At 41.2% G+C, this 17,511-nt stretch overlaps 1 protein-coding gene across 1 annotated transcript; it reads left to right on the top strand.

Annotated features, from left to right (window-relative positions):
- The first annotated feature begins 1,583 nt into the window (after positions 1–1,583).
- Positions 1,584–14,705, top strand: tbca (tubulin cofactor a). The gene is made up of 4 exons (XM_010740511.3): positions 1,584–1,787; positions 8,736–8,841; positions 12,333–12,419; positions 13,847–14,705. Exons 1-4 carry the CDS (start codon positions 1,735–1,737, stop codon positions 13,925–13,927), a joined length of 327 nt encoding a protein of 108 aa, XP_010738813.1. The 5' UTR covers positions 1,584–1,734; the 3' UTR covers positions 13,928–14,705.
- The last annotated feature ends 2,806 nt before the right edge of the window (positions 14,706–17,511 follow it).

Raw genomic sequence — 17,511 nt, 5'->3', positions numbered from 1 at the left:
CAAGATAAGTTTTTTGCTTTATAAAGATTAAAAGTTAAATATTAGACTCATATCACTGAAGAAAAACAGCTGAAAATGAGTTCAATCCAACAACAGTTAAAAGCGCTAAAGAGTGTGACTCCACAACAACATAACTCTTTAAGCACAGACTTTCCGCCAACATTAAATATTTAATTTAACCTACAACATTATTATGTGTGACACATGAGCCCTGTGCACCATGTGAACCTCTTCTAAATCAAATAAATAGTTTCAAATTAGATTAACAGAAATAGCAGTAATTTCAATGTGATGCACATTACCGATCACTTATAGAAAATGCAACTCTTTATTTTTCCCATCAGGTAATTTACAAAGTAAAATCTGTTTTGAATCTAAAGTGAATAAGTAGTAAAAATACTATCACTAACTAGATTCATAAGTTTATAAAACTGATTGTCAGGCACACTGAAACATTGAAAACATGTTAATGAAAGGTTAAATATATCCTCAGCGTGATCATTATATCATTTTCAAGAAATATGAAAGAGAAAATTACTTTTGCATTAAATTCATGACAACTATAAATTGTTATTCTTAACACTTTCCCCACCGAGTTTGTACATTTAGATCTCTTAATTAACTTTATTATGATGGTCATCTACAGATGTTAGAATATATTTTAAAGTTTGAAAGTTAATAACAGTCAGAGATGGAAGATCTTAAAAGTAACTCAAAATTCCTCAATTCAAAATGCTACTTAAGTAAAAGTAAAGTATTAGCACCAAAATATACTTAAAGTACCATCAACAAAAGTACTCATTAGTACCAGCTTCAGAATAATGTGCAATATAATGTCACTGGGTTATGATTATTGATGCAATGAAGTGCAAGCATCACTTTATTATTGCAGCTGGTAAAGGTGGGGCTAGTTTTAACTAATTTATGTACTGCTGGGTAGCAGTTATCATAATATATTATGTATCATAATTTATGCTATTTTTCTATTAAATGTATTAAAGTACGTAGTAACTCCTCTGCGCATTTTCTAACTTTTAGCGTTTCATTTAATTTTTAAGAATTATGAAAGAGAAAATTACTTTTACATTTAATTCATTCATTTATTCTGATTTTTGACACTTTCTCCACCAGGTGTGTACATTTAGATCTCTTAATTTATTTTATTTATCTGTATGTATATAGTTTTAAAATAGGATATTGTATAGGTGTATATTGTTAAAGTTTTGTTTCCTTGCTATCACTTACGTACCGTTTGGGAGCTGCGGTAACAAAAACTATTTCCCTGCAGGGATTAATAAAGTATTTCTGATTAATAAAGTACTTCTATCTATCTATCTATCTATCTATCTATCTATCTATCTATCTATCTATCTATCTATCTATCTATCTATCTATCTATCTATCTTTTCCCACTGTGTACAAGTATAAAGTAGAGTACAAGTACTCCAATATTGTACTTATGCACATTACATAATAACTTTGTGATGACACATAACTTACTTATTTTCTAACTGTAATCACAGGACAGATGTGATTAAATGTAACTTACAGCACCGGAGCTTTCTCTCCCCTGAACTGTGTTTTCCTCCTGGACCTGGTCTGTCACTCTGATCCATTCACTCGATAATCATCCGACTCCGGCTGATCGATTTCTCTGCGAGCGGCTCGTCAGCTCTGACTCCAGGCAGTTAGCCACAGTTAGCTGCAGCGCGCTACATCCAGACAGCTCCAGCCATGGCAGACCCGAGAATACGGCAGATTAAGATTAAGACCGGCATCGTGAAGAGGTGAGTTGCTTCAGTTAGAGATATAATCCGGCAAAGCGGCATACTTAGAATAGAAACGTTAAGATAATTGGTTTTAGCGTTAGGCCCTCTCTCTCTCGGGCACTCAACCCGCTCGTGGAAGAGCGTTTGCCGCAGAGGGTTCTAACTTTACTCCGGTGATTTGACGCGGGCCTGTAGCTAGCGACTTCATGACAACGCGGGTTTTCTTTTGTTTTTTTATTCGCATTGGCAGCGTTTTAATCCGGGCAGATGCCACAGAGAACACCTCTGCTGTGATAACGGGGCTCAAACACGTTAAAATTAAACAGAAATATCGTGTTTATTGTGTCGTGTTAGCGTGTTAGCTTTCGAGTTGCTATGGACGTGAACCGTCATGTAGCTGCAGCTGGAGGACTCATAATAAAACAGTGTTTTTATTGTATTTATTAAACTGGTTTTTACACGGGGAATAAAAACAGTTAGCCGCATGTAATGCTAAACTAACTGTCTGCGACACAGCACTGTTATGTCGTGACACAGCGCTGTTATGTCGTGACACAGCACTGTTGTATCGTGACACAGCACTGTTGTATCGTGACACAGCACTGTTATATCGTGACACAGCACTGTCATATCGTGACTCATGACGACGGTGGAAATACCTGCACAGTCACGTTTAGCTCAGTCTCCATCACGCAGGCTGCAGCTGCTGTTTAAAGCAAGTCATCACCTGCACGTTAAGGCCCTTACCATGACTCAGCACATCACAAGAATCCTTAAAGTAACTGAAGTATTTCATGTCATGTCCAATCCCATATCTATACATATTTATCACAGATCTTACTTTTTTATTTCACATGAATACCTTAGGAACGCATAACAGGAGACGCCATTACAATTTTAGCTCTACCATATAATCATGTCCTCATGTCCTATCTTCAAATATTTCTTACTGCTTCTTAAAAGGAGGGGACATGAGTAACATGTAGCAATGAGTACATACAGTGACAATTGTACTGCATTATGTGTAAAAATACAACTAAAGTAAAGGAGAAAGAGAGGTGGCTAAAGTTCTGACATTGTCTGTGTTACTGGTAACCATCTTTGATTAGGGCTGCCACAAACGATTATTTTGATAGTCGACTAATCACCGATTTATTTTTTCGATTAGTCGACTAATCGGATCATACGTAAATTGACTGTCCTGGAGAGGGGCGGGTGGGCGGGCGCTGTAAAGCTCGCGGACCGAGCCGTGAGCCACCTTCGCCCCCGAGTCTTCCCATGGCGACCCAGAGCCGCCATGGAGGAAATGCGCCTGGCGGAGGCCAGCCAGCGCCGGGAAGAGGTCCCACGAGGGGATCCTCCCGCACCGTGCGGCTGTCCCTGACCCGCGGAGTTGAATCCCCGGGCAGACTGCGCGGAAGTTGCTGGAAAATCGTGGTGATTGGTTAAAATTGCAACACCGCCCTGAATTCACAGGGATTCACTGAAGTTGCGTTGAAGTTGCAACATCGTGAATTCCTGGAGGGTCTGTGTTATGGTATCATTTACGGTACAGTCAGGCCTGACGCAGATTACCACTACTGCACATGTGCGTGTGTGTGGGTGTGTGACAGAAAGGCAGATGTGGCAGTGGAAGCTGCCAAGAGAAAAGCAAAGTTTAAAAAAACAACGATGCGTCAAATACTAAATTAGTTGTCGACGATTTTGTTCGTCGACATAATCGTTAATAATCGTGGCAGCCCTACTTTGATCAAACCTGTCTGTCTTTGAGCTGTAACCTCGCTGTGATTTTCTCCATGATCAACACATTTTTTACCCTTTCTCTCAATTTCCATTCAACCAAGAAGCTGTGATTGATTTCTTTGCTATTTAAAGCAGAGTTCTCAGGTAGGAAGTCAAATTCCCATCTATGATATTATCTGGGACTATACCTAATATGTACAATGCTGGATCTAAAGTCAAGTCAATACCCAAAACATGTTTTATTTCCTTTTCAATATTCTTCCAAAAATCTAAAATCTCTGGGCAGTCCCAAAATATATGTGTAAAGTCCCCCACCAGTCCACAACCCCTCCAACACTTATCACTTCTTTAAGACTTGATCTGTGTTGCAGGAAGATTACACCTACACCAGGTTTAAGTATTATACCAACTATTACACACTATGTTTTGTGTGTTTTGGTCAGTGAAGGAGCCAGAATGTGTGTTTATAGTTTATTTGTTTAGATCACATGTTTGTGGGTCACCTTTACTTCAGGTAACTGGCACAGCAGGTGTGGTCATTGTCATACCTTATGTTTTGTGTTTTTTACTCGTGTGCACCTGTTGGCGTGATTTTTGGGACAAAGAAGGCGACAGGCTCCAGTGTCACTGTTTATTATCATGTTTCACTTCTTAGTATTGTCTTAGCACTCGTCTCATTTCATAGCTATATAGTTCAGTTTGTCGTTATGCCGGTTTGAGTCTGTTGTTACTGTTTTTTGGTTACTAAACATCATGAAACTGAGAACGTGGACGCGTCACAGCAGGAGCCTCCTCAGCCTCTTGGTGGTGGTTTAAATGGAAAGTTGCCGCTGCAGTCAGAAACATGTCGGCACCCTGCGACTTTAAGTTTGTTATGCTGTGTTAAAATTAGACTCTCCTCATGATAAACAAGCTATAGAGTCATATTTGGAGTTATTAGAGGCAGATCTCTCTTTTAGAAATCTGGCAGGCTGATATTAAATTAGAATCTGAATCTGGGCTGTTGGTAAGCTTACACCTGTCAGGTGATGTAATGAATACTGTGGCCTCAAAGTTAAGCTGCTGTTTCATCCTTGATCCCTACTTGTATTTACCTAATTGTCCTGGTTCAAAACTATAAGTCTGATTATCTTGAATTATTAATATGATATGTGTCTACACAACGTCTACGACGCTTGTTTCACCTCCTAAACAATCTTTGGCTGAACTCTTGAACTCTTGGCTGAAGTTTTATTTTGGCCCTTCATCAGAATTAAAGGCTTGGATCAGTGATCACATGATCGGTTTGTCTTCAGCCATGCTTTAAAAACATCGAATCTTGTGCGTCCTCTTTATCCGCTGATCAGAGCTGCATTCTCATTACTCTCAGAGCCCAAAGAGACGTTTTTAAACTACGTGTTTTGTCCGACCAACAGATGTAAAGTTTAGTATCATAGAGCAGAAGTTGTTTAGTGGTTTATTCCAGGAGGTTTTATGGGCTTTAAATGAGAATTTCTGGCAGTTTTGGTTAAAAAACGAGTTAATGACTTCGCCCGTTGTGACAGTAATTGCAGATTAATCTTGTGTCAATGAGCTCATCAGTTAGTTGACTGTTTTCTCCAGCTGTCGATAAAATAAAAGACGCATGTGATTCACCTCCAGGAATCCAGAGACTAAATATTTCTGACATTGACGCAAACAAAAATATGTCATCAGTCTGCAGCCACGAGATGTTTGAAGACGATATTTTCACTCACTGGCGTTTTCTAGCTGCTAAATCCACCAAATAATAATGAAAAGAAATGCCGAACGTGCAGCCTCTGTAAATGCGTTTTTTATTCTGTGCATGACAGATTGGATATGGGACCAAACGCCGGCTCTTGTGATGTAGCTGATCATCCCCGTTTGAGACAGACTATTAACGGAGCCGGCATCCGTGTCTAAATCTGTACAACAGCCGGATTCACCGTGCCGGGATAGAAGATACAGTAGACGCTGTGATAATGGACTCGGCGTTAGTGGAGCGTCGTCGATCAGGCGGACCTCTAATTCCCTCCTGTCGATGGCGATAGTGTAATGTGCTATCGATTGTGTTTTGATGAGGGTCAGATTGCTAACAGGCTCCCTGAGGTGCTAATGATGGCGGCTGGATTTCCCATAAGATCACGCGTGGTACGAAAGGTGTACTTCATCAGGCAGCACTGTGCTGATGGGTTTGAGGTCTGTCTCTTCATGATCTCGTGTCCCTTTCTCCTCCGTCTCCCGTCTTTTCACCTTCCTCCACCTCCACCCTTTTATATATATATATTGGAGTTTAGAGGAAAGCTGCCTGCTCTTTTAGCCAGGCCTATTTCCACTGGCTTTTGCACATTCCAGTCAGTGCCTTTTCTGCCCTAGCGAGGCGGATGCCCTTAATAAAATGACAACAGTAATTTGCCTTTGTCATTCCCCGGTCCCTAGCACAGACTACACCGCGGCTCAAAAATACAGTGCTGGAAGGAGGCGACGGGCGGCCGAATGTGTGTGTCGGGCTGGCTCTAATTCCCTTTTTTTTTTTCTATTTTCCAGAGAGCTGCCTTTTCCATTAAGCCTGAGGTGGCAGGTCTATTTAAAACCAGCCACGACCCCACCCCTCATTCACACAGCGCTCCAAGTCTGGGAGAAATAAGAAATTAACATCAGGACTGGAAGGAGGGGGAGGAATGGACATTTTGTTATTAGACTGTCCTTCAGTTTTATTCAAATGATTCCAGCCTTTTCCCTCCTCTCTTTGCCACCTTCTCCGACTCTAAACAGGTGACATCACTCACTCAGGAGGCGGCGACGGCGTGGGCAGGAGCTGCTATTGCATATGGTGCCTGTTTAAAAAAAGCTTCTTGATGGAACCGTATCAGAACGAGTGGTAATTGATGTAAAATATGACAGAGTGCTGTTGGTTTCCTTGGCTAAGCAAGGAGCAGTGCAACACGGAGGGAAGGGGGTCTCCGGTAATGTGACTGATTAATGAAGGATCACTCACTTACGCGCACACACAGCTGATTTTATGAAAAATTAAATTTGTGTTGTCATTCCAACAAGCGGGGCACAGCCGGAAAAAGACTATTAGTCGAGGAATCATTATCAATAGCGATATTTTCAAACTCCATTATGCCAATCAGGGTCAGAATCTGTTTAATAGATTTAGTTCCATTTGGCCCGTAATTGATAAATAATCAAAATTTATCAATGTACTCAAGCCCATTTTCACTAACAATCAAGGAAAAGAGGCCCATTTACCACCTGACTTGGTCCAAATTAGGGACTAAATTGATGATCAATTAATCTCTAAAAGGGACTAGTGTGTGTGTGTGTGTGTGTGTGTGTGTGTGTGTGTGTGTGTGTGTGTGTGTGTGTGTGTGTGTGTGCTGGAGGCGATAAAGGAGTCAGATAAGCGCAGTGATAAGTTGGCCTGAAGGCACGGGACATTTAAAAGGACAGAAGAAGGTTTCGTATTTGTCTGCTGCCTGTTTCACTCAACATGGGGGGAAAAAGTTAAAGGTTTGAAACTGGATGAACTCTGACGGCGATTTATTTAAATTCTAGCAGTGTTATTAAGAAAAATCAATGATTAAATGTTTGTTAAACAGCATCGATCGATCATTGATTTAAACAAATCTTCAGTATTGAAATTCTCTTGATGTAAATCTTAAATATTCTGGAGGAAAACAAAGAAAATCTGATCAATTATATCAGATCAGATTGAAACGATCGATCGAATAACTGATTAGTCGATCCCGAGATAATTAATTGCCAACACTTTTGATAAGTAGTCATTTAATGCAGTTTAAATTTATTTATTTATGCTCGTAGTTTCGTGTGACGGTGCGTTTTGAATCGTTGGACGCACAAAACAAAAAGCCGTTTGACGAATGTCGCCTCGGTTTGTGGTCGTTATTTCACCGTTCATGACTTTCCCACATTTTATAGTTTGAAATGTGCCAAAACAATAAATCGATAATGGAAATTGTGGCCAATTGCAGCTCTAGATTAAGATTAAATTATTATTTTTTTATTCTCAAAGGTATCCCAGTATTCTTACAAATGTACCAGCATCCATACCTTTTATGAGATGTGTCTCAAAATTTAAATATGTCGCACAACTCTTGTATGTAGGTTGTTTCTGGTTTATTCCAGGTGTGTATATATCAGGTATCTGACGTGTAAAGTCTGTCTGCTTCTTAAGATTTGTTTAAAACACGTTGGTTCCTCGTCTTACTAGTAGTTTTGTGTCACACTTTCCTGTGGGCTTCACCGTGTATGATTTATAAAATATGATGGATTAAATGATTTTAGTTTGTCAGTGACAAAAACAAATAAAAAAACAAAGTGAAATTATTTCTTAGATTTTTTAAAGTGCCGTTACAAGCTCGTCTTCGCTGCGCTCCGGTGGTTTAATTTCTCAGTTTGCTGCAGTGATGTGGAAGTGTACTCAAGGGTGTGTCGGTACACTGTGACATCACTACAGGCTGTGGGGGGGGGATTTAAAGAGACAGGACTCGAAACTTCGGATTGGAAATGACGGCGACCCTCCGCTTTTAAGTGTTAGAGTCAAGAGTACGTACCGTAAATTTACTCAACAAATAAATCATCCATGTGTATAAAATCAGTCTCATTTGGCCTGTTGAAATACCGCTCCACTAAGAATTTATCGTGTATTTAATGTCCAAAAAAATGGCATGAAAGTAAATATTTTTAATGATTATTCAGACTGTCTGTGTGAAGCAGCTTTATTCAGAAATAAAACCTTTTGATAAGCGTCATATTAACAATTTACGGGAAGTATTTTTCTCATGTTCGGGGACATTTTTAAGATATGCATGTGCATCCCATCCTGTACTCTATATGACAAGTATAATTTCACATCAGAGTGTAATTTAAGGCTCGTCTCATCTCGCCGGTGTTATGTGTAGCAGCGTTGAGGAGGAGTGATGTGTTCGCGGGCCGTTATTGAGGTGTGTATCTTGCCTATCCTGCGGGAGATGATCTCACTGTGTCCCCTCAGTCAGAGGAACGCCAGGGGACTGAATGAGGATAGATGGCCTCGTCTGTAGAAGGTGACCATCGCGGCGCGCCTTTTCATGCTTCGGGCCTATATTATCTGCCTGGGAGGCTGCGTGTTTATGTTTCATGTTTGATGGGACAACACTGCGTCGCCGCCTTTTTAACTATGACCTGTCTCTTCCTCGTCCTCGTCGCTGTCCGCAGGCTGGCGAAAGAGGAGATATCGTACAAAACGGAGGCGAAGCAGCAGGAGGAGAAGGTCGAGCGCCTGAAAGCGGAGGCAGGAGATGAATATGTCATCAAGAAACAGGTATGTGCGACTTCTTTTTTTTACCTCTCTCTGACACTGTGCAACAATTACACGTATTAATTAGAAAGTCTTCGCATTAACCGTTCATCACTGTCAGTGTTCCCGCTGATCTCTGAAGGTTTTCTGCTCTCCCGTAGTTAGGACGTGAATTCTATCTCGGTGATTCGAGCGGCCCCTCGATCACGTAATGAGGTCAGTTAGCAGCGATAATGAAGAATTAGGTTTTGAGAGAAGAATCATTAGTGATTTTGTAATTTGCTTGATGCACATGTAATTATATCATGTTACTTCAGAGGAGTTTGATAATTACTGACACATGCTGGTAATTTAGTGTCCCTAACCTCCTCTTTTGTTCTGTCACCGTGCCTGCAGCCCTCCATCGTCTCTGTGTGTGCATTAGAGAGAGCAGTAACACACACACATGTTGCTTCATGTCTTCAAAGCATCTTAAACTTTCACTTCATCTGTTTGCGGAGAGGAACTGCAATGCAAGTCATCAGTTAACACAGACAGATACATGTGGTACGGTAGGGATGTGCGATATTTCATCGTTTACAATATCGTCAAAAACATTCCCCACGGTAAGAATATGTCATCCCGCGATAAAAAACGATGAATTCCCATTGATGACGTATGTATGTGCGCGACACACTCGCAGCCCAACACATATTGACAAACACAGCGGAAGGCGGAGCAGATAGGCCGGGCAGTGAGGAGCTCTTTCCTCACAGCGAGGAGCTCTTTCCGTACAGTGAGGAGCTCTTTCCTTACAGCGACAAGCTCTTTCCTTACGGTGACGAGCTCTTTCCTTACGGCGAGTAGCTCTTTCCTCACAGCGACGAGCTCTTTCCTTACGGCGAGGAGCTCTTTCCTCAAAGCGAGGAGCTCTTTCCTCAAGGCGAGGAGCTCTTTCCCCACAGCGAGGAGCTCTTTCCCCACAGCGAGGAGCCCTTTCCCCACAGCGAGGAGCCCTTTCCCCACAGCGAGGAGCTCTTTCCTCACAGCGACGAGCTCTTTCCTTACGGCGACGAGCTCTTTCCTCACAGCGAGGAGCTCTTTCCTCACGCTCTGGCCGCCAGTCAGACACTCAGATCAGTCAGACCTCCACAGACAGCCTAAAATGTCCGTGAAACTGAGACTATCCAGGTGGATTCATGGACTAAACTCTGATAATCTACCTGTGTGTTTAGTGTGCGAGCGCAGATCTCGATAAAGCTGTTATTAATCAGAGAAATAAAAAGTTATTTCCTGATTGTTTCACAGTGGTTACATTGAGCAGTTATAGACACGCCCACAGCAACCACCAGCTCCCCCTAGCCTTTATTATTATTTTGGTGATAGATTCAGAGAGATCAGGCTGAATTGGTGTTTATTTATCGTTGTTTTTATCGTTACCATGATAAATACCAGAAATTATTGCGATACATTTTTTAGCCCATATCGCCCAACCCTAGTATACGGTTCATTACATGAAGATTCAGGCCAGAAAGGTGAATTAGGAAGAATGTTAAATAAAAGGCATCAATCAGTGTCTGTAGTCTATTTCATACATTTTTAGCCCATGATAGCAGTGTCAACAACTATTGGATATGAGCATGACATATGATGAGATATGACATGAGGTTTGGCACAAACATTCATGTTTGCGTGACTTATAAACGTTTTTCATGATGGAAACGACACAATAACTAATTAAAAACTCATTTGTGATGACAAAAACAAGGTTGGATTTTTCCAAGAGATCCAATCAGACCTTAATCTCTTTGTATCGGTGAGAGGTTAGACCAACACAATTACTGATCTAGCAGAGAGCATTCACTTACGGTGTGTCATAAACTCATAAATATCAATGTTTAAAGGGAAGAACAGGCATATGGACAGGTTTCATATTTGTCAGGGAAAATAAGACCCTTTGCAAAGCGTGAAAACACAAACAGAGCGAGCTAATGTTCTTTTATCAGCTGACCTGAGGGTACAAGCTCAAATCAAAAAAATCGCCAAGACGTTTCCTCCAGGAATTCATAAAGAGTTTGGAAAATCTAAAGGAACGTCTACGTTAAGACTCCAAGAATACAATACACTTGAATTAAACCCACAGTCAGTTTATTTGATCGACTAAAACCGGAACTTGGATGACAAAGTGTGAGGCATTTATTTAAAAGACTATGACTAAAATTAGAAATGAGTGAGGATCGTTCCTGAACTTTCCATCATCAGGTGAAAGTTAAATACTTTGATTTGTCACCAAAATCCCTGGCTGTAGACGAAGGATGTAGTTCATATTATCTATGGAAGATAGCTGACGGTGTTTATTAGTGTGGAGTTTCTCTGAAGGTAACAGCTTTTTCACTTGAAGCAATAAAAATGTAGTTTTACACAAACCTTTAGAGTATCTTTGACTTTTAACGGCATTAATGTGATCTGAAAAATGTTCAATGCGTGGACAATAACAGGCTCCCAGTTCAGATCTTCCATGAAGGGACGAGCTGCTTGTGATCACGTTTACTGCTAACATTAAAATTCTCTGTGTGTTTTTTTTTGTTTTGTTTGTTCATTCATAGAGCGGCGGGCGGCTCAGGCTGAGCAGCAGGCTTGGCTGGTGTTAAATGTGGAGATTGGGAGGCCAGATGGATTATGGTTGGAGATGAGAGGTCTGAGGCAGGATGGATTAGAGGTTTTTATTTTAATGGAATCAATACGCCGTAAGTGTCGTCTTCATCCAGCGCTGATGGGATCATTCCACCGCACCGGGAGGGCACCGTGACTTTTCTCTGTTCCAACACTCCTTTGCTTAGTCCGTCTCACCTTGTCACATCTAGACGGCGACCAACTCCACTAGTTGTCTGCCGTCTTTCAGCGTGTCAGTTAGCCCGCCCGCCCGCCAGCGTATGAGCTCATCCGAGCGCCTGTTTGTGTGCACAGCCCGTGAAATGTACACGCGTGTAACGCGCGTCCGCGTTTTTTGACTCCGCGGCTCGACACGGGGCTCGGTGAGGAAGCGTCTGTCATGAGTGAGTGTGTCTGACAGCGTTAGCCAACTCTTCTCTGCTCTTTAGGGGGCCGGCCGGGGGAATTCCACATTAGCCGCGGCTGTGAAAGTTCCCCAGGCTTTAACACAGTTTCACTCCAGGCGTAGTAATACCTCTTTACGCCTGATCACAGTGCCCTCGACTCAGGGTTTCTTCATTTCTCCAGGTGTGCAGTCAGATCGAGGTGGTCCCCTGCTGCCCAACTCCCTGCCCGATCGATAACTCAATAACATTTTTCATACCGCCGGCTTGTTGGGAGATGTTAACCACGGCAGAGTGCATGTGGGACACGTGAGGAACAAGGCTACAGCGAATGAATATGCCTGTGTCTGACTGTTTGAGACGAATGATCCATACTTGGAAGATACATGCTCGATAATGTGATGAAAAATGATAACAGGGAGCGGCGGTTCAATTAATAAAGACGGTGACGGCACTGATGTGGTCTCTGTGTGCTTTCAGATGGAGGTGTTGCAGGAGTCCAGAATGATGATCCCAGACTGCCACCGCCGTCTGGCCATAGCACACGCAGATCTGCTCCAGTTATTAGTAAGTAACACTCGCCGTGTCATCGCACAACACGATGAAACTCTTCATTCAGCTGCTATTACTGTGACTAATCTATAGTCTGGTTGAGAAACGACGTGGTGTAATTGTATATTTAGGAAATTATGGACACACGGTGAGAAAGAAACATTGAATTATCCTTTTTAGTCCCTTCTGTACGTCTCAGAGTAACTTGTTACACATTTCCCAGTCAGAAGGTGTACAGACAGCAACAACCTTTTAGTGTGTAGGATTTAGTGCCACCTAGTGGCGAAGTTGCAGATTGCAACCGAATGAATACTCTCCGATGCCTCGCCCTCTTCTTTTAAAAACTCTGGCTGCTGAAGTCACATATAAAAAGCAAAAGGTCAGATCCAGATCAGCGTTTGAAGGAAATATTAAGCTGTTTTAGCACGATTACGATATTAGGAAATAAACATTGAACAAACATATTGATATATTTGCTGATCTTTCTTCCAATCAACCACTTGACAAAGACATATCTCTTATTTTCAGCTTAACAATAAACTTTATTGCGTATTATATATTATTGATGATATTCTATATCAGTTGGGCTCTATTTTTAGACATCCAGCAGAAAACCAAAACTACTAAAACTCTGAAGGGTTAGTTAGAAAAACTGTATTCGTCTCTAAAACCAGCCTCTTTCACATCACACTTATTTGACTAAACGAAAACAATTTATTCATTAATTCAGCCTCGAGATTTGATTTTATCTGGCAAACTGTGACGTGAAAGTTTTTTGCCTTCAGGTACGAAGCTCGACAAATGTTTCTGAACAAAACGAGACGCCACCTTCGACTTTGATCAACATTTTTCTGGACCAAGCAACTAATCGATGAATTCAGAAAATGATCGATGGGTTATTCGATAATAAAAACGTCCTTAGTTACAGTGCAGTCGATCAAATCAAACAGAAGCTATCTCCTTGGGCATTTTAACAATTAACCATATCCTGGTCTGTCCGCACGGCCGCGGTGTGTGCGCTGATTCCTCCAGGACTTCAGTTGATATGTTGAGAAGCAAACATAAGCATGCACGTCTCGGGGTCGTCTCAATTAAACGCAGAGCGGCGAGCGGGCAGCTGCTGCTGTGAGAGGCACGGGGAGCTGACCTGAAATCAGCAACATGTCCCCACTTCCACATCACTCATGCTGCCGTCTTTCCACCTTCAGACGGAGCATGCGCACACGCTCATCGGCGTACATCGCGTGCACGTCATCCCCTCGCTCCAACCCTTTAACGGCTAAATTTAGATCCTGATGATGTGACGCTTTATCCTCCAAACATTTCATACAGAAACTACAAGTCGAGTTGTTGTAGTTTGTGTAGTAGGTGGCAGAGTTTATTTTTAAAAACCAAACCGTGTGTGTGTGTGTGTGTGTGTGTGTGTGTTTGTGTCTTCCCAGGAAACAGAGGAGGATCTGGCCGAATCAGAGGAGTACAAAGAGGCTCGAAACATGTTGGACTCGGTGAAGCTTGAAGGATGATTTCTGTTCCCACTGTGAGATCCGCTCACTTTAAATGTCCATTCCTTTTTTTTTTTATTTTACAAAGCGCGGAGGCGAACTGAATCCATTCAAAGTCTTTCTTGTTTTTCTTGATGTGATTATTTCTACTGTTAACGTGCCACCCACATCTCGATCACGCCTCTCTCCTGCACGCGTGTGTGTGTCTGCAAAATCCCACGAGAAGACGATAAAAACATTCGGTTTGATTACAGTAGAGGAGAGGAAGGTTTTATCCGTCACACAGATACACAGCCTGGACTTCACAGACATGATTAAACACATTTGTTGTCTTATTCTAACCATGACTGTTAATGGCACTGGATTGATTTGAAGCCTTTACACTGGAACGAACAAAATGTTTTGAGACGCTCCAGTGTTTTATGAAGTAACCGTTCTTAAAATTCATTTTGTATTTCTTTTTTTTTTGTGTACACGAGTTAATTAAGCCCACAGGAACTTTTATTGCCTCTAATTCTTTGATTGTGACTCATCCCAGAGCTGCAGGTAACAATTCTTTGCATTTTCTTTTTTGGATTGATCGTCAGAGGTTTGTAAAAGTGAAAGTTCTCTCAAATATATTCAACTTTAATGATGCAAAACAGCCGAAAAAGCTGCATATAATCACATTCGGTGTTGGTAAATACTTCACCGATTAACCACGTTTGGCATGTTTACTTATTTAAGAGAGAAAGAAATGTGGATTGTGATTTTCTTTCCATCGACTAATTGATTAATAAACTGATGGTTTCAGCACTAATCCTATCTGATTGACTTAATTGCACAGTGTATTCACCTCCTGTTGTTCCCGTTAAGAGCGCTGACATGAGTTGTGTCTTGATACGTCTCCAACAGAAGACAGGAGCACTCTGGGAAACCCTGTCAGTCAAGTGACAGATGTGGGTTTCTGGCCGTGAATGACACGCCGGGCCTGTCTGCTGTCCCTGCAGCGCCTCCATCTATTATCCACACGGCCTTAAAATAACGACACCTTGCATTAAGGCTGAGAGAGTCCTTCCTAAATAGTCATACTAATAAATGAACTCAATTGCCAGACAAATTAAGGTTACATTTGACTTGATCCTTATTTTACAGATTTCGATAATTATCGGGATCACCCCCAAAGTCTCATTACCGCCCTAATGAGGCGCTGCTACTCCGTGGCATCTACCCCGCTCCATCTCGTTAAGGAAATCGCTCTTCAATGCTGATTATTTTATTTGGAGGTATAATTATATTTCTTTCGGATAAATCACGGCCTAATCGAGTCCGTACAGAGGGCAGCGGCGCTAATTGAGGCATGAGATGCGGCGGCGGGGCGCTTACATCTGGGTTTGTGTGACCGGAGGACCTCGTGTGGAGGCTGCTGACTGACTGACTGAGAACAAGAAGGATTCACATCCTGTACTGCAGTACAAGTACTCAAATACTCAAATATATTTAAGATTATCAGCTACATTTACCTGAAATCTCCAAATAAAAGCATTTTTATTTGGGTTTTTATGACCTGCTGCTAGACTAACACACAGAAATACATCATGTTTTATAAACTGCTCATCTGTTTTTGCTTTAAAACTCAAATAGGTCTCCAGTGTCAGATGAATGTAGTGGAGTAGAAATGACAGTGTTGTCTCTGGTGTGTTTAATGGACTTGTAGTGTGTAAAATGGCACTAAACGTTCACTTTCCACCATCATGTTGAGGCTTCTTTGCTTTTAATTTGCAGTAACACACTCGCTGTACTCATTTCTCAAACAAATCTGATTTATCTGCTGTAAATTATCAGGAAAAACTGACCTCAGACCTCCTTAGATTGGCACCAGATGAACGAATTGACCTGTATATAACCTGAGAGCGAGCTATAGCTGCCATTCCCATCTAATAATGAGAAGATATAACACACAGAAGGTTTGATCAGCTGTACATTACCTAAAAAATGTTTTTATTCCACAATTTAGATTAAAATATTGTAGTTTTTAAAATCTAAAGCAGTGTAAATGCTCTGCAATGTTAATGCCTCAGTAGTAATAATACAGTAGTTTATAGTTTATATACAGATTTAATGCAGCACTGACTGACTGTGCTTTTATTTTTACAGGCTACTTAAATGATCTGAATAAATATAATTCACTGTCCTCGAGTTGATTTAATATTTGAGATTGTGTGAAGCAGAAGGGGTTAATGAGGTTAATTAGGTTAATTAGGTTAATGAGGTCCTGGTGTTGCAGTGGACGCGGCGCGCGCAGGCGGTGGAGCTGTGACGCGTTCCCACGCGCAAGTTTGTCCAAACTTTTTTTTTTTTTTTTTTTTTTTGCAGCTGGTTTGAGCACGCGGATGATCCCGCTGAGTCTCTGTCCTCTTCTTCAGCACAGTAACTGATTACTCCTGATCCAGCTCCAGCTCCAGCAGCAGCTCCACACACTGTCACCGAATCAGCTGCATGAAACAAGAATCTCATTTGTTAAACTGGAGCTCGTGCAGATGGAAGATCGATTGTTTTTCTCCTCAGAAATCTCTAATTGAGTGAAAACAGAGAGAGGAGGAGGAGGAGGAGGAGGCCTGTACTGTAAGCAGGAGGTCACAGGTTCGAAGCCAGCCGTCATGTTACAAACACAGACTGCAGCTTTCACACTTTTCTATTTTTCTAAAAGTCGCTCCTCATCTCCACAGCGCGTGAAAACGTCTACTTTCCACTCAGATGCACCGCATTAACTTGCGGGGGGCGAATTTGTTTGTCTAGTTTTATTTATATCATTGGAGAAGATTGATGTGTGTGTGTGTGTGTGTGTGTGTGTGTGTGTGTGTGTGTGTGTGTGTGTGTAGCAGCTCACTGTAAGCTTTGGTCCTTGTTTACACTAATTACAGCCTTATCAAGTCAGCAAAAACCAAGACCTTCAACACACACGCACACACACGCACACACACACACACACACACACACACACACACACTGAATGTATCGACACTATTAAGTGAAAAGATGCCTTTAAATTAAGCGACAAATCTAAATGAATCTAAAAGGAATAACTTCCATTTGTCAAACAGCAAATTTATATATATATATATATATTATATATATATTAATATTAGAGATAGATATATATATATATAGAGATATATATAGATATTACACACACCAATAATAATATATCGTGCTTTAAGCCTCCAATTTACAAAATAAAATGTTTTATTATCCATTTATTTTTCAAAATAAAGCATGAAATCTCGTAAGATTTAATCTAAACGTCTATTTACCTATTTAGCATTTAAATATTAATAATAAGCAGAATTTAAAGTAAATTCTGAGAAATTATTTTTTCTTTTTGGTGTTTTTATTTATTTTTTCCTCCCTGACGTCTCCTCGTGTTGTTCGGGTTAAATATGAGCTGCTGCTTCCAGGTGGAGTCATTCACTTTTGTTTGTACAGCTATAAAAGCACTGAGCTATTGAAAAGTCGTAAAATGAAGCGCGCAATCCGTCATCTCTCTCTCTCTCTCTCTCTCTCTCTCTCTCTCTCTCTCTCCACTCCTCAAGCAATGTGATGATTTTGAATTATCCTTTACAGGC

The sequence above is a fragment of the Larimichthys crocea genome, chromosome IX (genome assembly GCF_000972845.2).
Source record: "Larimichthys crocea isolate SSNF chromosome IX, L_crocea_2.0, whole genome shotgun sequence".
In the NCBI taxonomy this organism is placed as follows: Eukaryota; Metazoa; Chordata; class Actinopteri; family Sciaenidae; genus Larimichthys; species Larimichthys crocea.
The sequence above is the reverse complement of the archived record's forward strand: the minus strand, read 5'-3'. Positions and strand labels throughout refer to the sequence as shown.

Bases quoted from the DNA above. Each gene is read 5' to 3' on its own strand.
- tbca (XM_010740511.3), top strand. From the start codon at position 1,735: ATGGCAGACCCGAGAATACGGCAGATTAAGATTAAGACCGGCATCGTG. The intron at 1,788-8,735 runs GTGAGTTGCTTC...CGCTGTCCGCAG, and splicing joins AAGACCGGCATCGTGAAGAG to GCTGGCGAAAGAGGAGATAT. The intron at 12,420-13,846 runs GTAAGTAACACT...GTGTCTTCCCAG, and splicing joins CAGATCTGCTCCAGTTATTA to GAAACAGAGGAGGATCTGGC.